Genomic DNA, 25,624 nt, shown 5'->3' with positions numbered 1-25,624 from the left:
CAGATGGTTACATATTACTATTATTATTATTATTATTACTATTCAGATGGTTACATATTACTATTATTATTATTATTACTATTCAGATGGTTACATATTATTATTATTATTATTATTACTATTCAGATGGTTACATAGTAATATTATTATTACTAATCAGATGGTTACATATTATTATTATTATTCAGATGGTTACATAGTAATATTATTATTACTAATCAGATGGTTACATATTATTATTATTATTACTAATCAGATGGTTACATATTATTATTATTACTAATCCGATGGTTACATATTATTATTATTATTATTACTATTTAGATGGTTACATATTATTACTATTCAGATGGTTACATATTATTATTATTATTATTACTATTCAGATGGTTACATATTACTATTATTATTACTATTCAGATGGTTACATATTATTATTATTATTATTATTATTCAGATGGTTACATATTATTATTATCATTACTTTTAAGATGGTTACATATTATTATCATTATTATTATTATTATTCAGATGGTTACATATTATTATTATTATTACTATTCAGATGGTTACATATTACTATTATTATTACTATTCAGATGGTTACATATTATTATCATTATTATTATTATTATTCAGATGGTTACATATTACTATTATTATCATTACTATTCAGATGGTTACATATTATTATTATTACTATTCAGATGGTTACATATTACTATTATTATCATTATTATTCAGATTGTTACATATTACTATTATTATCATTACTATTCAGATGGTTACATATTACTATTATTACTATTCAGATGGTTACATATTACTATTACTATTATTATTACTATTCAGATGGTTACATATTATTATTATTATTACTATTCAGATGGTTACATATTACTATTATTATCATTATTATTCAGATGGTTACATATTACTATTATTATCATTACTATTCAGATGGTTACATATTACTATTATTACTTTTCAGATGGTTACATATTACTATTATTATTATTACTATTCAGATGGTTACATATTATTATTATTATTACTATTCAGATGGTTACATATTACTATTATTATTACTATTCAGATGGTTACATATTATTATTATTATTACTATTCAGGTGGTTACATATTATTATTATTATTATTATTACTATTCAGATGGTTACATATTATTATTATTATTACTATTCAGATGGTTACATATTACTATTATTATCATTTCTATTCAGATGGTTACATATTACTATTATTATTACTATTCAGATGGATACATATTATTATTATTATTACTATTCAGATGGATATATTATTATTATTATTACTATTGAGATGGTTACATATTACTATTATTATTACTATTCAGATGGTTACATATTACTATTATTATTACTATTCAGATGGTTACATATTATTATCATTATTATTAATATTCAGATGGTTACATATTATTATTATTATTACTACTATTCAGATGGTTACATATTTATTATTATTACTATTCAGATGGTTACATATTACTATTATTATTATTATTATTACTATTCAGATGGTTACATATTATTATTATTATTATTACTATTCAGATGGTTACATAGTAATATTATTATTACTATTCAGATGGTTACATAGTAATATTATTATTACTAATCAGATGGTTACATATTATTATTTTTATTATTATTCAGATGGTTACATATTATTATCATTATTACTAATCAGATGGTTACATATTATTATCATTATTACTAATCAGATGGTTACATATTATTATTATTACTAATCCGATGGTTACATATTATTATTACTAATCAGATGGTTACATATTATTATTATTATTATTATTATTATTCAGGTGGTTACATATTATTATTATTATCATTATTGCTATTCAGATGGTTACATATTATTATCATTATTACTATTCAGATGGTTACATATTATTATTATTCAGGTGGTTACATATTATTATTATTATCATTATTGCTATTCAGATGGTTACATATTATTATCATTATTACTAATCAGATGGTTACATATTATTATTATTACTAATCCGATGGTTACATATTATTATTACTAATCAGATGGTTACATATTATTATTATTATTATTATTACTATTCAGATGGTTACATAGTATTATTATTATCATTATTGCTATTCAGATGGTTACGTATTATTATCATTATTGCTATTCAGATGGTTACATATTATTATCAGTATTACTATTCAGATTGTTACATATTATTATTATTATTATTCAGGTGGTTACATATTATTATTATTATTATTACTATTCAGGTGGTTACATAGTACTATTATTATTACTATTCAGATGGTTACATAGTATTATCATTATTACTATTCATATGGTTACATATTATTATTATTATTCAGGTGGTTACATATTATTATTATTACTATTCAGGTGGTTACATATTATTATTATTACTATTCAGATGGTTACATAGTATTATCATTATTACTATTCATATGGTTACATATTATTATTATTATTATTACTATTCAGGTGGTTACATATTATTATTATTCAGATGGTAACATATTATTATTATTACTATTCAGGTGGTTACATATTATTATTATTATTACTATCATTGCAATTAAGATGGTTACATATTATTATTACTATTTGTATTTTCATGCGGTATCGGATCAAAATGCATGGATTATCCATGTTTAATGAAAAACGTAAAACACGAATCAATACAAACAAAAAGAAAGTAAGGAAAACCGAAACAGCCTATACTAGTATAAACTAACATAGAGACAGGAACAAGGACACTAAGGACAATCACCCACGAAACACACAAAGAATATATTAAATATATTCCCAATCAGAGACAACGATAATCGCCTGACTCTGATTGAAAACCGCCTCGGGAAGCCACAGACTATGCTATACACCCCACACAACCCCAAGACGAAACACACCATAAATAAACCCATGTCACACCCTGGCCTGACCCAATAAATGAAGATAAACATAATAAATATAGACCAGGGAGTGACACTATTATTATTCAGGTGGTTACATATTATTATTATTATTATTATTCAGGTGGTTACATATTATTATTATTATTATTATTATTATTCAGGTGGTTACATATTATTATTATTATTCAGTTGGTTACATATTATTATTATTATTCAGATGGTTACATATTATTATTATTATTCCTATTCAGATGGTTACATATTACTATTATTATTATTACTATTCAGATGGTTACATATTATTATTATTACTACTATTCAGATGGTTACATATTACTATTATTATTATTATTATTACTATTCAGATGGTTACATATTACTATTATTATTATTATTACTATTCAGATGGTTACATATTATTATTATTATTATTATTACTATTCAGATGGTTACATAGTAATATTATTATTACTAATCAGATGGTTACATATTATTATTATTATTCAGATGGTTACATAGTAATATTATTATTACTAATCAGATGGTTACATATTATTATTATTATTACTAATCAGATGGTTACATATTATTATTATTACTAATCCGATGGTTACATATTATTATTATTATTATTACTATTTAGATGGTTACATATTATTACTATTCAGATGGTTACATATTATTATTATTATTATTACTATTCAGATGGTTACATATTACTATTATTATTACTATTCAGATGGTTACATATTATTATTATTATTATTATTCAGATGGTTACATATTATTATTATCATTACTTTTAAGATGGTTACATATTATTATCATTATTATTATTATTATTCAGATGGTTACATATTATTATTATTATTACTATTCAGATGGTTACATATTACTATTATTATTACTATTCAGATGGTTACATATTATTATCATTATTATTATTATTATTCAGATGGTTACATATTACTATTATTATCATTACTATTCAGATGGTTACATATTATTATTATTACTATTCAGATGGTTACATATTACTATTATTATCATTATTATTCAGATTGTTACATATTACTATTATTATCATTACTATTCAGATGGTTACATATTATTATTACTATTCAGATGGTTACATATTACTATTACTATTATTATTACTATTCAGATGGTTACATATTATTATTATTATTACTATTCAGATGGTTACATATTACTATTATTATCATTATTATTCAGATGGTTACATATTACTATTATTATCATTACTATTCAGATGGTTACATATTACTATTATTACTTTTCAGATGGTTACATATTACTATTATTATTATTACTATTCAGATGGTTACATATTATTATTATTATTACTATTCAGATGGTTACATATTACTATTATTATTACTATTCAGATGGTTACATATTATTATTATTATTACTATTCAGGTGGTTACATATTATTATTATTATTATTATTACTATTCAGATGGTTACATATTATTATTATTATTACTATTCAGATGGTTACATATTACTATTATTATCATTTCTATTCAGATGGTTACATATTACTATTATTATTACTATTCAGATGGATACATATTATTATTATTATTACTATTCAGATGGATACATATTATTATTATTATTACTATTGAGATGGTTACATATTACTATTATTATTACTATTCAGATGGTTACATATTACTATTATTATTACTATTCAGATGGTTACATATTATTATCATTATTATTAATATTCAGATGGTTACATATTATTATTATTATTACTACTATTCAGATGGTTACATATTACTATTATTATTACTATTCAGATGGTTACATATTACTATTATTATTATTATTATTACTATTCAGATGGTTACATATTATTATTATTATTATTACTATTCAGATGGTTACATAGTAATATTATTATTACTATTCAGATGGTTACATAGTAATATTATTATTACTAATCAGATGGTTACATATTATTATTTTTATTATTATTCAGATGGTTACATATTATTATCATTATTACTAATCAGATGGTTACATATTATTATCATTATTACTAATCAGATGGTTACATATTATTATTATTACTAATCCGATGGTTACATATTATTATTACTAATCAGATGGTTACATATTATTATTATTATTATTATTCAGGTGGTTACATATTATTATTATTATCATTATTGCTATTCAGATGGTTACATATTATTATCATTATTACTATTCAGATGGTTACATATTATTATTATTCAGGTGGTTACATATTATTATTATTATCATTATTGCTATTCAGATGGTTACATATTATTATCATTATTACTAATCAGATGGTTACATATTATTATTATTACTAATCCGATGGTTACATATTATTATTACTAATCAGATGGTTACATATTATTATTATTATTATTATTACTATTCAGATGGTTACATAGTATTATTATTATCATTATTGCTATTCAGATGGTTACGTATTATTATCATTATTGCTATTCAGATGGTTACATATTATTATCAGTATTACTATTCAGATTGTTACATATTATTATTATTATTATTCAGGTGGTTACATATTATTATTATTATTATTACTATTCAGGTGGTTACATAGTACTATTATTATTACTATTCAGATGGTTACATAGTATTATCATTATTACTATTCATATGGTTACATATTATTATTATTATTCAGGTGGTTACATATTATTATTATTACTATTCAGGTGGTTACATATTATTATTATTACTATTCAGATGGTTACATAGTATTATCATTATTACTATTCATATGGTTACATATTATTATTATTATTATTACTATTCAGGTGGTTACATATTATTATTATTCAGATGGTAACATATTATTATTATTACTATTCAGGTGGTTACATATTATTATTATTATTACTATCATTGCAATTAAGATGGTTACATATTATTATTACTATTTGTAACGATTTTCATGCGGTGAAGGAGAGTCGGATCAAAATGCAGCGTGTAGATTGCGATCCATGTTTAATGAAAAAACGTAAAACACGAATCAATACAAACAAAAAGAAAGTAAGGAAAACCGAAACAGCCTATACTAGTATAAACTAACATAGAGACAGGAACAAGGACACTAAGGACAATCACCCACGAAACACACAAAGAATATGGCTACCTAAATATGGTTCCCAATCAGAGACAACGATAATCGCCTGACTCTGATTGAAAACCGCCTCGGGAAGCCACAGACTATGCTATACACCCCACACAACCCCAAGACGAAACACACCATAAATAAACCCATGTCACACCCTGGCCTGACCCAATAAATGAAGATAAACATAATAAATATAGACCAGGGAGTGACACTATTATTATTCAGGTGGTTACATATTATTATTATTATTATTATTCAGGTGGTTACATATTATTATTATTATTATTATTATTATTCAGGTGGTTACATATTATTATTATTATTCAGTTGGTTACATATTATTATTATTATTCAGATGGTTACATATTATTATTATTATTCCTATTCAGATGGTTACATATTATTATTATTACTATTCAGATGGTAACATATTATTATTATTACTATTCAGATGGTAACATATTATTATTATTATTATTACTATTCAGGTGGTTACATATTATTATTATTACTATTCCTATTCAGATGGTTACATATTATTATTATTCAGATGGTTACATATTACTATTATTACTATTCAGATGGTTACATATTATTATTATTACTATTCAGATGGTTACATATTACTATTATTATTATTATTACTATTCAGATGGTTACATAATATTATTATTATTATTACTATTCAGATGGTTACATATTATTATTATTATTATTATTACTATTCAGATGGTTACATATTATTATTATTATTACTATTCAGATGGTTACATATTATTATTACTATTACTATTCAGATGGTTACATATTATTATTATTATTACTATTCAGATGGTTACATATTATTATTATTATTATTACTATTCAGATGGTTACATATTATTATTACTATTATTACTATTCAGATGGTAGATGGTTACATATTATTTAGTTTTTCTTCAACCTTTAATTAACTAGGCAAGTCAGTTCAGAACAAATTCGTATTTACAATGACGGCCACCAAAAGGCCTCCTGTGGGGACAGGGGATAAAAATACAATAAAGTAGTACAAAACACACATCACGACAAAAGAGACCACAACACTACATAAAGAGAGACCTAAGACAACAACGTAACCTGGCAGCAACATATGACAATAGCATGGCAGCAACACCACACAACAACAACATGATAGCAACACAAACATTACAATACAACATGGCGTAGCAACACAAACACGGTAGCAACACAACATGGCAGCAGCACAACATGCGAGCAACACAAAACATGGTACAAACATTACTGGGTACAGAAAACAGCACAAATGGCAAGAAGGTAGAGACAATACATCACGCAAAGCAGCCACAACTGTCAATAAGAGTGTACGTGATTGAGTCTTTGAATGAAGAGATGGAGATAAAACAGTCCAGTTGGAGTGTTTATTGCAGCTCGTTCCAGTCGCTACCTGCAGTGAACTGAAAAGAGGAGGGACCCAGGGATGTGTTTGCTTTGGGGACCTTTAACAGAATGTGACTTGCAGAACGGGTGTTGTATATGGAGGATGAGGGCTGCAGTAGATATCTCAGATAGGGGGGAGTGAGGCTAAGATGTTTTTATAAATATGCATCAACCTTGCGTCGGATATACAAAGATGACCAGTTTACAGAGGAGTGCAGTGATGTGTCCTATAAAGAGCATTGGTGGCAAATCTGATGGCAGAATGGTAAAGAACATCTAGCCGTTCGAGAGCACCCTTACCTGCCGATCTATAAATTACGTCTCCATAATCTAGCATGGTAGGATGGTCATCTGAATCAGGGTTAGTTTGGCAGCTGTGGTGAAAGAGGAGCAATTACGATAGAGGAAACCAAGTCTAGATTGAACTTTAGCCTGCAGCTTTGATATCTGCTGAGAAAAGGACAGTGTACCGTCTTGCCATACTCTCAAGAACAGTGGTTGCTCGACTAAAAGTTTTGTGATTAGGCTGCGAGATTTAATTTGTGGTTTTAGTACGGTACCCTGCTTCACTGCTTCATTGCTCCAGACCACCACAAGGGGGAGTTAGAGCACTGATTATGTGTTTGGGTCTGAAGGCTCTACTGTGTTTCTAACTGACAATGAATAGGCGACATAAACCAAATAGAAACGGATAATTGTTCACAACTTCAAAATGTAATTTAAATTAACTGAATGATGAGAATGAAGGTGGTTGAATTTAGAACAATAGTGTAAGAATTGCTATTCCTCTGTTCTGCACGCGCACACCCTGAAAAATACACTTCTTTTATTGTTTCTAATCGTCAGTATTACTTACTAGAAACTAAAATGTTCAATTACATTCCATGATATTTTTAAAATATACAGTTGAAGTCGGAGGTTTACATACACTTAGGTTGGAGTCATTAAATCTAGTTTTTCAACCACTTCACAAAATTCTTGTTAACAAACTATAGTTTTGGCAAGTAATTTTTCCAACAATTGTTTACAGACAGGTTATTTCACAGACAGATAATTCACTGTATCACAATTCTAGTGGGTCGGAAGTTTACATACACTTGTATTCAAGATCCTAAATGGCCTGGCTCCCCCTCCACTCAGTATTTTAGTTAAACAGAAAACCCAAACATATGGCAGCAGATCCATAAGGTCTGCCATGAGAGGTGACTGTATAGTTCCCTTAAGGATAAGCACCTTTAGTAACTCCGTTTTCTCTGTGAGAGCTTCCCATGTCTGGAATACACTGCCATCAGACACACATAACTGCACCACATATCACACTCTCACAAAATGCATGAAGACATGGCTAAAGGTCAATCAGATTTGTGATCATGGTCCCTAGCTGTGTGTTGCCGCTTTCCATGTCTGTTGTCTGTAGCTTGTGAGTTGTGGAAACACTTTATTTGTGTAGGAGAAATAGCTCCGTTTTGTTCATCACGTTTGGCTAAGAAAAAACCCTGAAAATGCAGTCACTACAACGCCAAACTTTTTTCCAAATTAGCTCCATAATATCGACAGAAACATGGCAAATGTTGTTTAGAATCAATCCTCAAGGTGTTTTTCACATATCTATTCGATGATAAGTCATTCGTGGCAGTTGGTTTCTCATCAGAGGCAAACGGAAAAATACTGCAGCTGGAGATTATGCAATAATTGCGACGGAGGACACCAAGCGACCACCTGGTAGATGTAGTCTCTTACGGTCAATCTTCCAATGATATGCCTACAAATACGTCACAATGTTATCGACACTTTGGGGAAACAACAGAAAGTCTAAGCTCATTCGTGGCCCATTCACAGGCATATAAGGAGTCATTGGAACACAGCGCCTTCAAAATCTGGGGCACTTCCTGTTTGAAATTTCATCTTGGTTTCGCCTGTAGCATCAGTTCTGTTATTCTCACAGACAATATCTTTGCAGTTTTGGAAACATTAGAGTGTTTTCTATCCAAAGCTGTCACTTATATGCATAGTCGAGCATCTTGTTGCGAAAAAATATTGCGCTTAAAACGGGAACGTTTTTTATCCAATAATTAAAATACTGCCCCCTAGTTGCAAAAAGTTAACTGAGTTGCCTAGTCAAATCAAGGTACAAATAACATACTGCATCAATATTTTTTGACCATGACAGTGAGAATCTAGACTAGAACCAAACAAATGTGATCATATTACTCCAGTGCTAACCTCTCTACACTGGGTTCCTGTTAAGGCAAGGGCTGATTTCAAGGTTTTACTGCTAACCTACAAAGCATTACATGGACTTGCTCATACCTGTCTTTCTGATTTGGTCCTGCCGTACATACCTACATATAAGTTATCGTCACAAGACACAGGCCTCCTTATTGTCCCTAGAATTTCTAAGCAAACAGCTGGAGGCAGAGTTTTCTCGTACAGAGCTCCATTTTTATTGAATGGTCTGCCTATCCAAGTGAGAGAGACTCAGACTCGGTCTTGACCTTTGTCTTTATTGAAGACTCATCTCTTCAGTAGCTGCTATGATTGAGTGTAGTCTGGCCCAGGAGTGTGCAGGTGAACGGAAAGGCACTGGAGCAATGAACCGCCCTTGCTGTCTCTGCCTGACCGGTTCCCCTCTCTCCACTGGGATTCTCTGCCTCTAACTCTGTTACAGGGGCTGAGTCACTGGCTTACTGGTGCTTTTCCATGCAGTACCTAGGAGGGGTGCGTCACTTGAGTGGGTTGAGTCACTGACGTGATCTTCCTGTCCGGGTTGGCGCCCCCCCTTGGGATGTGCCATGGCGGAGATCTTTGTGGGCTATACTCGGTCTTGTTTCAGGATGGTAAGTTGGTGGTTGAAGATATCCCTCTAATGGTGTGGGGGCTGTGCTTTGGCAAAGTGGGTGGGGTTATATCCTGCCTGTTTGGCCCTGTCCGGAGCTATCGTCGGACGGGGCCACAGTGTCTCCTGATAGTGTCTTCTGCCTGTGGCTATGGAACCCTGACCTGTTCACCGGATGTGCTACCTGTCCCAGACCTACTGTTTTCAACTCTCTAGAGACAGCAGGAGCGGTAGAGATACTCTCAATGTTCGGCTATGATAAGCCAACTGACATTTACTCCTGAGGTGCTGACATGTTGCACCCTCTACAACCACTGTGATTATTATTATTATTTGACCCTGCTGGTCATCTATGAACATTTGAACATCTTGGCCATGTTCTGTTATAATCTCCACCCGGCACAGCCAGAAGAGGACTGGCCACCCCTCATAGCCTTGTTCCTCTCTAGGTTTCTTCCTAGGTTCTGGCCTTTCTTGGGAGTTTTTCCTAGCCACCGTGCTTCTACACCTGCATTGCTTGCTGTTTTAGGCTGGGTTTCTGTACAGCACTTTGTGACATCAGCTGATGTAAGAAGGGCTTTATAAATATATTTGATTGATTGATTGACAGTTTACAATCTAGGGTTACTCCAAGCAGTTTAGTCATCTCAACTTGCTCAATTTCCACATTATTTATTACAAGATTTAATTGAGGTTTCGGGTTTAGTGAATGTTTTGTACAAATATAATGCTTTTAGTTATATTTAGACTCATTTATTCCTTGCCACCCACTCTGACACTAACTGCAGCTCTTTGTTGAGTGTTGCAGTCATTTCAGTCACTGTAGTAGCTGACTGTCACGCCTTGGTCTTAGTATTTTGTGTTTTAGTTAATTAGTTGGTCAGACCAGGGTGTGACATGGGTTTATTGTTTGTTGTATTTAGTGGGGGTTTTTAGTTATTGGGATTGTAGCTGATTAGGGGTGTGTGTTTCATAGGTTTGGCTGCCTGAGGCGGTTCTCAATCAGAGTCAGGTGATTCTCGTTGTCTCTGATTGGGAACCGTATTTAGGTAGCCTGGGTTTTGCTTTGTATTTCGTGGGTGATTGTTCCTGTCTCTGTGTTAGTTTCACCAGTCAGGCTGTAATAGGTTTCACGTTCCGTTTTGTTGTTTTGTATTTATTCGTTATTTCATGTATTGTTTCGTTATTTGTTTTCACTAATAAACATGAGTAACAAACACGCTGCATTTCGGTCCGACTCTCTTTCGACAAAAGAAGAACGTCGTTACAGAATCACCCACCACACACGGACCGAGCAGCGTGTCAACAGGCAGGAGCAGCCCAAAGAAGAGCAGCCCAAAGAGGAGCCGCGTATTAAGGATTTCTGGACATGGGAGGAAATCCTTGACGGAAGAGGACCCTGGGCTAAACCAGAGGAGTGTAGCCGCCCAAAGGTGCAGCAGGCGAAGAGGAAACAGGAGCTGGAAGGAAAAGGACCCTGGGCTCAGCCTGGTGAATATCGCCGCCCTAAGGAGGAACTAGAAGCGGCTGAAGTGGAGAGGCGCTGGTATGAGGAGGCAGCACGGCGACGTGGATGGAAACAGGAGCAGCCCAGAATGGAGTACTGTTACGGATACAGTTATCCTGTGTGTGTGTATCCTGTGTGTGTGTTTCTTTTCTCTCCTTCTCCCCTCACAGGTGAAAATCATCACTCCCCAATCAGTCAACAATCAATCATCAATCAGAAGACACACCTCCTCATATTTCCTAAACCTATCACAGTTCCTTCCCCATGGTTTAAAAACCCCATCATTTGTTTGTTCTAGAGCTCAATCTCTCTGTAAATGCCATGTCTGTAGGTCTCTGTGTTTCACTCTTGCTTTGTGTCGTAACCTCTCTTTTGTTTAAGCACCTCATAGCACTTTGTCATCACCTGTGAGTATTGTTTTTGGTTATGGTGTTTGTGTTTGATTGCTGGTGGAAAAGGGGGAAACCAAGACAAGTCGCCCATGGGCATACACTACCCGTAGGTGAACTTTGTTAAATACACTAGTTAGAACTGGGCGGACCACCCACTGTATTTTTGGTTAGTTAGTTAGCTGTTGTTAAAGTAGGCTAGTCTAGCTTAGGGGTGTTTTTGAATACTTATTGTTTCTTTCCTTGGGTCCAGCCCAGCCCCTTTTCCTGCTCCCCCCATTACCGTGTGTTTATAAATAAACCTAGAGTTTGACGGTAGATTTCAGTTGTCGTGCTTATTTCGTTCACACTTTTCCTTTGTCACAATAATAATTTGCATGAGTTATGTTACGAGTCTCATTACCATCCCCCCTAGACTGTCGGCCAAAAGGGATTCGTAACATAAGTGGGGGCTCATCCGGGAACTGTCATAACTGACACCCATGCCGCTCATGTAGATTGTTGTAGTGGTATAGTTCAGTGTTGAGCGTCATAGCTGAAGTAGCATTAGTGTTTGCTATTTCCTTTGGCACTTGTGAAGTAGTGTAAAAATGACTACTTTTGATTTGAAATCTTTTTTGGATAACCCTTCGTGGGAGGTTTTTGACAAATGTCGTAGAGTTGATTTAATGACCTTGGCTGACCATTATTCAGTATCGATTCCGCAGAGTTTAGTTAAGGCGGAGGTGAAACGGATAGTATTAAATGTATTGTTGGAAGAGCAGGTGCTTGTGTTACCGCTGCCTGAGCCTACTACCCCTGTAGCGGATGTTGCTGCTCCTGTAAGACCATTGGTGTCTGATAATGAGGGAGAGGCTAAAACACCAGCCACATTGTCCCGTTTTGATCCACTCTCCCCACTGTCAAATGGTGATGCCAGGAGGGATGTCCGTTTAGCACAGTTCCAACTGGAGGTGGAAGAGAGAGCCCAAATTAGGCGAGAGACTCTCCAGTTGGAGATGTGTAAAATAGAGGCAGAAAAAGAACGAGAACAACGGCATTTGGAGATGTGTAAAATTGAGGCCGACAGAGAACAAAGGCAGTTGGAGATCAAAATGCGCCAGATGGAACTTGAGGCAGAGACAGCAAGACTAGCCTCCGGTCCTACTGTGCCTGTTTGTGAGCCGTCCTCACCTGCTGTGTCCTCAAACACGTTTGACATTAGTAGGCAGATTGACTCTCTGAACAAAGGTACTAAGGCAGAGGTTGACTCTTATTTTTGTGTATTTGAGCGTATAGCCGTAGCATTGAAATGGCCTGAAGAGGTTTGGTGCCTATTACTTCAGTGTAAATTAACTGGTAAAGCCCAAGAGGTTTTGTCAGCGCTACCTCTGGAGGACAGTTTGAATTATGAAGTGGTCAAAGCTACTGTTCTTCGTGCCTATGAGCTTGTGCCTGAGGCATACCGACAGAGATTTAGGTCTCATAGAAAGTCTTCTAGTAAGACTTATGTGGAATTTGCTAGAGACAAGGGAAATCTGTTTGATAAATGGCATGCTGCTAGTAAGGTAACTGATTTCAACTCTCTCAGGGAGTTAATCTTGTTGGAAGAGTTTAAAAATTGCTTACCCGAACGCATTGTAGTTTACCTAAACGAACAGAAAGTATCCTCCCTGGCAGAAGAGTCTGTGTTGGCAGACGAGTTTGTGTTGACGCACAAGAGTGTGTTTTCGGCTCAAACTGAGAGTAGAGCCACTGAGTTTCCTACCTTTAGTCCTAGTCGGCCAGCAGTAGTATGTCAAGCACGCCAGAAGAATGAGCGTCCATGTTTCTATTGTCATAAAGTAGGACATATGATTAATGATTGCTTCCTGCTTAAACGCAAACAAGGGATGCCTCTTCGTGCCAAGCCACCAACAGGTGTTGCTCTAATTCGTACGGTTGTGAGGTCTGCAACAAAACAGGTGCCTCAGGGTAACTGTAGTTTGAAAGTCTCAGTCCCCGACCGCAGTTATGAACCATTCATTTTCGAGGGGTTTGTGTCCCTAACGAATGACGAAGCGTCTCAACGACCGGTTAAAATCCTTAGAGATACTGGTGCGGCGCAGTCGTTTATATTGTCTGATGTGTTGCCCTTGTCTGACAATACATACTGTGGTTCCAGTGTGTTAGTGCAGGGTATTGAAATGGGTTTTGTCCCAGTGCCATTGCACTTTGTGAAAGTACACTCTGAGTTAATCAGTGGAATATTCAGAGTGGGGTACGCCCTATGTTGCCAGTGAAAGGTGTGACCTTCATAATGGGTAACGATATTGCCGGAGGAAAGGTAGTACCCGTATTGGAAGTATTGGATAAAAGTGACCACTCTCTCTCGAATGAGCTGGCACAGAATTATCCACATGTGTTCCCTGCTTGTGCTGTCACTCGTGCTCAGGCACGACAAGAGGGTGATGAGAGAGATTTGTCGAACACTGTTCTGTTCAAAGAGGTTGATCAAGAGGATGGATTGTGTGATACCTCTGAGAAGCATGGACAGGTGCGCCCTGTTGATGCCAAGGTCTTGGCTATAACTGCATTCCCTGCACCTACCACCAGACGAGAGCTACGCCGCTTTTTAGGGATGGTTGGCTACTACCGTAGCTTCTGTAAAAATTTCTCTGCGGTAGTTGCTCCATTGACCGATTTGCTTAGTCCGGCTAGATCATTTGTGTGGTCCCCTGATTGTAAGAGAGCTTTTGAATCAGCGAAAGCACTCTTATGTAGTACACCTGTACTTGCTGCTCCTGATTTTGAACAACCGTTCAAACTTGAGGTAGATGCTAGTGCCAGAGGTGCTGGTGCTGTTCTACTGCAGCAGGACAAGAGTGGAGTGGATCATCCCGTTTGTTATTTTTCACGTAAATTTAATAAATGTCAAACAAACTATGCGACAATAGAACAAGAAGCTCTTGCTTTGTTGTTGGCTCTGCAATACTTTGAAGTATATATTGGTTCCAGTGCCCTACCCGTGATTGTATATACTGACCATAACCCCTTAGTTTTTCTCCACCGAATGTACAACCAGAACCAGCGCCTTATGTGTTGGGCGCTGATTGTACAAAATTATAATTTGGAGATCCGCCACAAAAAGGGTTCTGATAATGTGTTGGCAGATGCTTTGTCTCGTGTGTGAAAATGATTTCTGTATGTTTTGCAAGGTTGTTGCTTTGTTGGGAGTATTCATTGAAATACTGTAGTCGCAACCCCTAGGGTTGCTCTTTTAAGGGTGGGAGTGTTACGGATACAGTTATCCTGTGTGTGTGTGTATCCTGTGTGTGTGTTTCTTTTCTCTCCTTCTCCCCTCACAGGTGAAAATCATCACTCCCCAATCAGTCAACAATCAATCATCAATCAGAAGACACACCTCCTCATATTTCCTAAACCTATCACAGTTCCTTCCCCATGGTTTAAAAACCCCATCATTTATTTGTTCTAGAGCTCAATCTCTCTGTAAATGCCATGTCTGTAGGTCTCTGTGTTTCACTCTCGCTTTGTGTCGTAACCTCTCTTTTGTTTAAGCACCTCATAGCACTTTGTCATCACCTGTGAGTATTGTTTTTGGTTATGGTGTTTGTGTTTGATTGCTGGTGGAAAAGGGGAAACCAAGACAAGTCGCCCATGGGCATACACTACCCGTAGGTGAACTTTGTTAAATACACTAGTTAGAACTGGGCGGACCACCCACTGTATTTTTGGTTAGTTAGTTAGCTGTTGTTAAAGTAGGCTAGTCTAGCTTAGGGGTGTTTTTGAATACTTATTGTTTCTTTCCTTGGGTCCAGCCCAGCCCCTTTTCCTGCTCCCCCCATTACCGTGTGTTTATAAATAAACCTAGAGTTTGACGGTAGATTTCAGTCGTGCTTATTTCGTTCACACTTTTCCTTTGTCACAATAATAATTTGCATGAGTTATGTTACGAGTCTCATTACCATCCCCCCTAGACTGTCGGGCCAAAAGGGATTCGTAACAAGTACAGTATGGAAATTACGACGTGGGAAGAAATAGACAGGTGGGCGGCCGACCCAGAGAGAGTGCCGGAGCCCGCCTGGGATTCGCTGGAGCAGTGCGAAGAGGGCTATAGGAGAATGGAGTCGAAAAAAAGACACGGCGGCGCAGAGCGAAGCCCCAAAAAATTCTTGAGGGTGGGCTCAGAGGGGGAGTGGCTGAGTCAGGAGACAGACCTGAGCCAACTCTCCCTGTTTATCGTGAAGAGCCAAGGAGGAGACCAGAATCGGTGTTGGAGGTGAGCGAAGCAGAGACTGTGAAGGAGTTAATGGGGAAATTGGAGGAGAAATTAATGAGGGAGTTGCTAGTTTGGTGCTTTAGGTACAATATTCGTCCGACGGAGCGTGTCGGGGATTTAATGGCACCTGGGTCAGCACTCCATACTAGTCCTGAGGTGCGTGTTAGTCGGCTGGTGAAAAGTGTACCAGCCTCACGCACTAAGCCTCCTGTGTACCTACCTAGCCTTGCACGTCCTGTGCCAGTCCTGCTCTCAGGCTCTCCAGTACACCTTCACGGTCCAGTCCATCCTGTGCCACCTTCACACACTAGTCCTCCGATGGTAGCTCCCCGCACCAGGCTTCCTGTGCCTGTCCTCTATCCAGTAACACCTCCACACCCCAGCCCTCCGGTAGCAGTTCCCCGCACTAGGCTTCCTGTGCGTGTCCTCGGCCAAATACCACCAGTGCCAGCACCACGCATCAGGCCTTCAGTGCGCCTCGCCTGTTCAGCGCAGCCAGCGCTTTCACCCTCTCCTGCCTGTCGGAGTCTCCCGCCTGTTCAGCGGTTCTAGAGCCTTCCTCCTCTACAGCGCTGCCGGAGCCTCCTGCCTGTATGGAGCAGCTAGAGCTGCCAGTTTGCATGGAGCAGCCAAAGCTGTCAGTCTGCATAGAGCAGCCAGAGCTGTCAGTCTGCTTAGAGCAGCCAGAGCTGTCAGTCTACATGGAGCAGCTAGAGCTGCCAGTTTGCATGGAGCAGCCAGAGCTGTCAGTCTGCATAGAGCAGCCAGAGCTGTCAGTCTGCATAGAGCAGCCAGAGCTGCCAGTCTACATGGGGCAGCCAGAGCTGTCAGTCTGCTTAGAGCAGCCAGAGCTGTCAGTCTGCATGGAGCAGCTAGAGCTGCCAGTCTACATGGAGCATCCAGATCTGCCAGTCAGCCAGACCCTTCCAGATCCGCCAGACAGCCAGACTCTTCCAGATCCGCCAGACAGCCAGACTCTTCCAGATCCGCCAGACAGCCAGACTCTTCCAGATCCGCCAGTCAGCCAGACTCTTCCAGATCCGCCAGTCAGCCAGACTCTTCCAGATCCGCCAGACTCTTCCAGATCCGCCAGTCAGCCAGACTCTTCCAGATCCGCCAGTCAGCCACTCTTCCAGATCTGCCAGTCAGCCAGACTCTTCCAGATCTGCCAGTCAGCCAGACTCTTCCAGATCTGCCAGTCAGCCAGACTCTTCCAGATCTGCCAGTCAGCCAGACTCTTCCAGATCTGCCAGTCAGCCAGACACTTCCAGATCTGCCAGTCAACCAGACTCTTCCAGATCCGCCAGACTCTTCCAGATCCGCCAGTCAGCCAGACTCTTCCAGATCCGCCAGTCAGCCAGACTCTTCCAGATCTGCCAGTCAGCCAGACTCTTCCAGATCTGCCAGTCAGCCAGACTCTTCCAGATCTGCCAGTCAGCCAGACTCTTCCAGATCTGCCAGTCAACCAGACTCTTCCAGATCTGCCAGTCAGCCAGACTCTTCCAGATCTGCCAGTCAGCCAGGATCCGCCAGTCAGACAGGATCTGCCAGATCTGCTAGTCAGCCAGGATCCGCCAGTCAGCCAGGATCCGCCAGTCAGCCAGGATCCGCCGGTCAGCCAGGATCCGCCGGTCAGCCAGGATCCGCCGGTCAGCCTGGATCCGCCGGTCAGCCAGGATCTGCCAGATTTGATAGTCAGCCAGGATCCGCCAGTCAACCAGGATCTGCCGGATTCAGCTGCCTGGCTGGGCTTCTTCTCAGTACTGGGCTTCTTCTCAGTGCTGGGCTGCCCCTCAGTGCTGGGCTGCCCCTCAGTCCCGGGCTGCCCCTCAGTCCCGGGCTGCCCCTCAGTCCCGGGCTGCCCCTCAGTCCCGGGCTGCCCCTCAGTCCCGAGCTGCCCCTCAGTCCCGAGCTGCCCCTCAGTCCCGAGCTGCCCCTCAGTCCCGAGCTGCCCCTCAGTCCCGAGCTGCCCCTCAGTCCCGAGCTGCCCCTCAGTCCCGAGCTGCCCCTCAGTCCCGAGCTGCCCCTCAGTCCCGAGCTGCTCCTCAGTCCCGAGCTGCTCCTCTGTTATGTTTGTTTCTGGGTGAGGACTATTCGGCCATGGTCGGCGGCGAGGGTGGATCATCCCAGGACGCGAAGGGGAGGAACAATGACATTTATGAAGTGGGGTCCACGTCCGGAGCCGGAACCGCCACCATGGACAGACGCCCACCCGGACCCTCCCTATGGTTTTGAGGTGCGTTCGGGAGTCCGCACCTTAGGGGGGGGTTCTGTCACGCCTTGGTCTTAGTGTTTTGTGTTTTAGTTAATTAGTTGGTCAGGCCAGGGTGTGACATGGGTTTATTGTTTGTTGTATTTAGTGGGGTTTTTTAGTTATTGGGATTGTAGCTGATTAGGGGTGTGTGTTTCATAGGTTTGGCTGCCTGAGGCGGTTCTCAATCAGAGTCAGGTGATTCTCGTTGTCTCTGATTGGGAACCGTATTTAGGTAGCCTGGGTTTCCCTTTGTATTTCGTGGGTGATTGTTCCTGTCTCTGTGTTAGTTTCACCAGTCAGGCTGTAATAGGTTTCACATTCCGTTTTGTTGTTTTGTATTTATTCGTTATTTCATGTATAGTTTCGTTATTTGTTTTCACTAATAAACATGAGTAACAAACACGCTGCATTTCGGTCCGACTCGCTTTCGACAAACGAAGAACGGCGTTACACTGACATGTATAGTGTTGAGTCATCCGCATACATAGATACGCTGGCTTTACTCAAAGTCAGTGGCATGTCATTAGTAAAGGTTGAAAAAAAGCAAAGGGCCTAATCAGCTACCCTGGGGAACTCCTGATTCTAACTGGATTATGTTTGAGAGGATCCATTAAAGAAAACCCTCTGTGTTCTGTTGGACAAGTAACTCTTTATCCACAATATAGCAGGGGGTGTAAAGCCATAACACATCAGTTTTTCCAGCAGCAGACTATGATCGATAATGTCAAAAGCTGCACTGAATTCTAACAAGACAGCCCCCACAGTCATTTTGTCATCCATTTCTCTCATCAGTCATTCGTGTAAGTGCTGTGGTTGTTGGATGTCCTCCCCTACAAGCATGCTGAAATTCTGTTGTCAATTTGTTTACTGTGAAATAGCAATGTATCTTGTCAACAAAAAATATCCTGAAGTTTACTAAGGGTTGGTTACAGGCTGATTGGTCGGCTATTTGAGCCAGTAAAGGGGGCTTTACTATACTTGGGTAGCGGAACGATTTTAGCTTCCCTCCAGCCAGAGGGCACACATTTTCTAGTAGGCTTAAATTAAAGATGTGGCCATATCGTCTGCTATTATCCTCAGTATTTTGCATCCAGATTGTCAGACCCCAGTGGCTTGTTATTGCTGATAGACAACTATTATTATTTATATTATCACTACTATTCAGATGGTTACATATTATTATTACTATTCAGTTGGTTACATATTATTATTACTATTCAGTTGGTTACATATTATTATTACTATTCAGATGGTTACATATTATTATTACTATTCAGTTGGTTACATATTATTATTATTACGAAGAAGAAGAAGAGCAGTAGTAGCAGTAGCAGTAGTAGTAGTAGTAGTAGAAGAAGAAGAAGTAGAATCTCAATTCAACGGCTCAGGAACAAGAGGTATGTGGCAGGGTCTACAGTCAATCACGGACTATAAGACGAAATCCAGGATGTCTTGCTCCCAGGCAGACTAAATAACTTTTTTGCCCGCTTTGAGGACAGTGCCACTGACACGGCCTGCAAAGAGGGCCACCATTGTTCCAGTTCCCAAGAAAGCTAAGGTAACGGAGCTAAACGACTACTGCCCCGTAGCACTCACTTCCGTCATCATGAAGTGCTTAGAGAGACTAGTCAAGGACCATATCACCTCCACCCTACCTGACACCCTAGATCCACTCCAATTTGCTTACCGCCCAAAAAGGTCCACAGACGACGCAATCTCAACCACACTGCACACTGCCCTAACCCATCTGGACAAGAGGAATACCTATGTGAGAATGCTGTTCATCGACTACAGCTCGGCATTTAACACCATAGTACCCTCCAAGCTCGTCATCAAGCTCGAGACCCTGGGTCTCGACCCTGCCCTGTGCAACTGGGTACTGGACTTCCTGACGGGCCGCCCCCAGGTGGTGAGGGTAGGCAACAACATCTCCACCCCACTGATCCTCAACACTGGGGCCCCACAAGGGTGCGTTCTGAGTCCTCTCCTGTACTCCCTGTTCACCCACGACTGCGTGGCAACGCACGCCTCCAACTCAATCATCAAGTTTGCGGAGGACAAAACAGTGGTAGGCTTGATTACCAACAACGACGAGACGGCCTACAGGGAGGAGGTGAGGGCCCTCGGAGTGTGGTGTCCGGACAATAACCTCACACTCAAGGTCAACAAAACTAAGGAGATGATTGTGGACTTCAGGAAACAGCAGAGGGAACACCCCTCTATCCACATCGATGGAACAGCAGTGGAGAGGGTAGTAAGTTTTAAGTTCCTCGGCATACACATCACAGACAAACTGAATTGGTCCACTCACACAGACAGCATCGTGAAGAAGGCGCCGCAACGCCTCTTCAACCTCAGGAGGCTGAAGAAATTCGGCTTGTCACCAAAAGCACTCACAAACTTCTACAGATGCACAATCGAGAGCATCCTGGCAGGCTGTACCACCGCCTGGTACGGCAACTGCTCCGCTCACAACCGTAAGGCTCTCCAGAGGGTAGTGAGGTCTGCACAACGTATCACCGGGGGCAAACTACCTGCCCTCCAGGACACCTACACCACCCGATGTTAAAGGAAGGCCATAAAGATCATCAAGGACAACACCCACCCGAGCCACTGCCTATTCACCCCGCTATCATCCAGAAGGCTAGGCCAGTACAGGTGCATCAAAGCTGGGACCGAGAGACTGAAAAACAGCTTCTATCTCAAGGCCATCAGACTGTTAAACAGCAACCACTAACATTGAGTGGCTGCTGCCAACACACTGACTCAACTCCAGCCACTTCAATAATGGGAATTGATGGGAATGATGTAAATATATCACTAGTCACTTTAAACAATGCTACCTTATATAATGTTACTTACCCTACATTATTCATCTCATATGTATACGTATATACTGTACTCTATATCATCGACTGCATCCTTATGCAATACATGTATCACTAGCCACTTTAACTATGCCACCTTGTTTACATACTCATCTCATATGTATATACTGTACTCGATACCATCTACTGTATCTTGCCTATGCTGCTCTGCACCATCACTCATTCATATATTTATGTACATATTCTTTATCCCCTTACACTGTGTATAAGAAATTCGTTTTGGAATTGTTAGTTAGATTTCTTGTTGGTTATTACTGTGTTGTCGGAACTAGAAGCACAAGCATTTCGCTACACTCGCATTAACATCTGCTAACCATGTGTACGTGACAAATAAATTTGATTTGAAAAAAAAGTAGTAGTAGTAGTAGTAGTAGTAGTAGTATTATTACTAATCGGATGGTTACATATGATTATTATTATTTAGTAGTAGTAGTAGTAGTAGTAGTAGTAGTAGTAGTAGTAGTATTATTATTATTATTCAGATGGTAGATCATTAACCCTTCATATACTGTACTGATAGTAGTATAATACACACCCTTCAATTTTCTTTACTGTTCAGTACTATACATATATCTACTTTCCTCACTCCTCTCCTCACCTCGTCCAGTTCTTTGCGTGTGTCGTCCTCCATGCGACGGATGTCCTCCATGGTGAGTTCGATCCACTTGTCGATCCAGCAGAACAGCTGACGGTGGAAGTTGGTGAACAGACGCTTCTCTTGCTGAGAGGGATGGAGAGAAAAGAGATAACGAAAGAATGAGAAACAGCGAGAGAAAGCTTCAATATTTAAACGATGTTCAATATTCTCATGAGATACTGCTTCAATACCGCATAATACTACATTAGTATAACACCGCATAATACTACAATAGTATGATACTAAATAATACTATAATAGTATAATACTAAATAATACTAGTATTGTATAATACCACATAATACCATAATAGTATACTACTAAATAATACTATAATAGTATAATACTAAATAATACTATAATTGTATAATACCACATAATACCATAATAGTATAATACTAAATAATACTATAATAGTATACTACTAAATAATACTATACCAGTATAATACTAAAGAATACTACAATAGTATAATATTAAATAATACTATAATAGTACACAACCGCATAATACTACAATAGTATAATACCAAATAATACTCCAATAGTATAATACTAAATAATACTACAATAGTATAATACTAAATGCTACAATAGTATAATACTAAATAATACCACAATAGTATAATACTAAATAATACTACAGTGGTGTAATACTAAATAATACTACACCCGTATAATACTAAATAATACCACAATAGTATAATACTAAATAATACTACAGTGGTGTAATACTAAATAACACTACAATTGTATAATACTGCATAATACCACAATGGTATAACACTAAATAATGCTACAATAGCATAATACTATAATAGTATAATACCAAACAATACTATACTTGTATAATGCCACATAATACCATAATAGTATAATACTAAATCATACTATAATAGTATACAAATAAATAATAGTAAACTAGTATAATACTAAGATATTACACTAATAAATAGTACTATACTGGAATACTACTAAATAATACTATACTAGTGTAATACTAAATAATACTATACTAGTATAATACTAAATAATACTATAATATGATAGTACTGAATAATACCATAATAGTATAATACTAAATAATATAATAGTATACTACTGAATAATACTGTAATAGTATTATACTAAATAATAATATAATACTACAGAATACTATAATATTAAATAATACTATAATACCAAATAATACTATACTACTAAATAATACTATAATAGTATAATACTAGATAATACTGTAGTAGCATAATACTAAATAATACTATAATACAAATAGATTGAGTCCAGCAGAGATGAGAAGAAATATGACCGAAGGATCACAGAAGGAAATTATATCCCCAACTTCCCACCAGGCCACAACAAACCAACTTCCCACCAGGCCACAACAAACCAACTCCCCACCAGGCCACAACAAATCAATTCCCCACCAGGCCACAACAAACCAACTCCCCACCAGGCCACAACAAATCAATTCCCCACCAGGCCACAACAAACCAACTTCCCACCAGGCCACAACAAATCAACTCCCCACCAGGCCACAACAAACCAACTTCCCACCAGGCCACAACAAACCAACTCCCCACCAGGCCACAACAAACCAACTCCCCACCAGGCCACAACAAACCAACTTCCCACCAGGCCACAACAAACCAACTCCCCACCAGGCCACAACAAACCAACTCCCCACCAGGCCACAACAAATCAACTCCCCACCAGGCCACAACAAACCAACTTCCCACCAGGCCACAACAAACCAACTCCCCACCAGGCCACAACAAACCAACTCCCCACCAGGCCACAACAAACCAATTCCCCACCAGGCCACAACAAACCAACTCCCCCACCAGGCCACAACAAACCAACTCCCCACCAGGCCACAACAAACCAACTCCCCACCAGGCCACAACAAACCAATTCCCCACCAGGCCACAACAAACCAACTCCCCCACCAGGCCACAACAAACCAACTCCCCACCAGGCCACAACAAACCAACTCCCCACCAGGCCACAACAAATCAACTCCCCACCAGGCCACAACAAATCAACTCCCCCACCAGGCCACAACAAACCAACTCCCCACCAGGCCACAACAAACCAACTCCCCACCAGGCCACAACAAATCAATTCCCCACCAGGCCACAACAAATCAACTCCCCACCAGGCCACAACAAACCAACTCCCCACCAGGCCACAACAAACCAACTTCCCACCAGGCCACAACAAACCAACTCCCCACCAGGCCACAACAAATCAATTCCCCACCAGGCCACAACAAATCAACTCCCCCACCAGGCCACAACAAACCAACTCCCCACCAGGCCACAACAAATCAATTCCCCACCAGGCCACAACAAATCAACTCCCCCACCAGGCCACAACAAATCAACTCCCAACCAGGCCACAACAAATCAACTCCACACAGCTACTCTACTCTACTACCATAGACATGTACAGCTACTCTACTCTACTACCATAGACATGTACAGCTACTCTACTCTACTACCATAGACATGTACAGCTACTCTACTCTACTACCATAGACATGTACAGCTACTCTACTCTACTACCATAGACATGTACAGCTACTCTACTCTACTACCATAGACATGTACAGCTACTCTACTCTACTACCGTAGAAATGTACAGCTACTCTACTCTACTACCATAGACATGTACAGCTACTCTACTCTACTACCATAGACATGTACAGCTACTCTACTACCATAGACATGTACAGCTACTCTACTCTACTACCATAGACATGTACAGCTACTCTACTACCATAGACATGTACAGCTACTCTACTACCATAGACATGTACAGCTACTCTACTACCATAGACATGTACAGCTACTCTACTACCATCGACATGTACAGCTACTCTACTCTACTTTTCCAGTCACAACATTTAGACTCCTCACCTCTCCTCCTCCTCCTCACCCCTCCCTCCTCCTCCTCCTCACCCCTCCTTGTCCTCCTTCTCTCTCCTAATCCCTCCTCCTTCTCCCTCCTCACCCTCATCTCCTCCCTCTCACCCTTCCTCCTCCTCACACCATCATCCCAGTCATCATCCTCTGTACCTTCTGGATGAAGTTCTCCACTTTGTTCTGCAGGCCCCACCACTTGAACTTGACTGTCACCAGTTTGTAGGCACACATGTGTGGGCAGTCTGTCTTCTTAGGGAGCTCCTTCTGCACACACACACGCGCACACACACACACACACACATCAATATACCTCATTCTGCAAACACAAATATTATTATACACACACAC

The 25,624-nt window shown here is 38.6% G+C and overlaps 1 protein-coding gene across 1 annotated transcript in view; it reads right to left on the bottom strand.

Annotated features, from left to right (window-relative positions):
- LOC135551096 (phosphatidylinositol transfer protein alpha isoform-like) overlaps nt 1-25,624 on the bottom strand; it is a 68,816-nt gene that overhangs the window by 8,113 nt on the left and 35,079 nt on the right. Inside the window, exons 9-10 of the mRNA XM_064982507.1 lie at nt 25,430-25,540; nt 22,312-22,434 (exon numbers count right to left, since the gene is read on the bottom strand). Coding sequence (XP_064838579.1) covers nt 22,312-22,434; nt 25,430-25,540 — 234 coding nt within the window. The remainder of the gene's footprint in view (nt 1-22,311; nt 22,435-25,429; nt 25,541-25,624) is intronic.

Source organism: Oncorhynchus masou, chromosome 12, assembly GCF_036934945.1.
Source record: "Oncorhynchus masou masou isolate Uvic2021 chromosome 12, UVic_Omas_1.1, whole genome shotgun sequence".
NCBI classification, from domain to species: Eukaryota; Metazoa; Chordata; class Actinopteri; order Salmoniformes; family Salmonidae; genus Oncorhynchus; species Oncorhynchus masou.
Note: the sequence above shows the minus strand (reverse complement) of the source record. Positions and strands in the feature narration are given on the sequence as shown.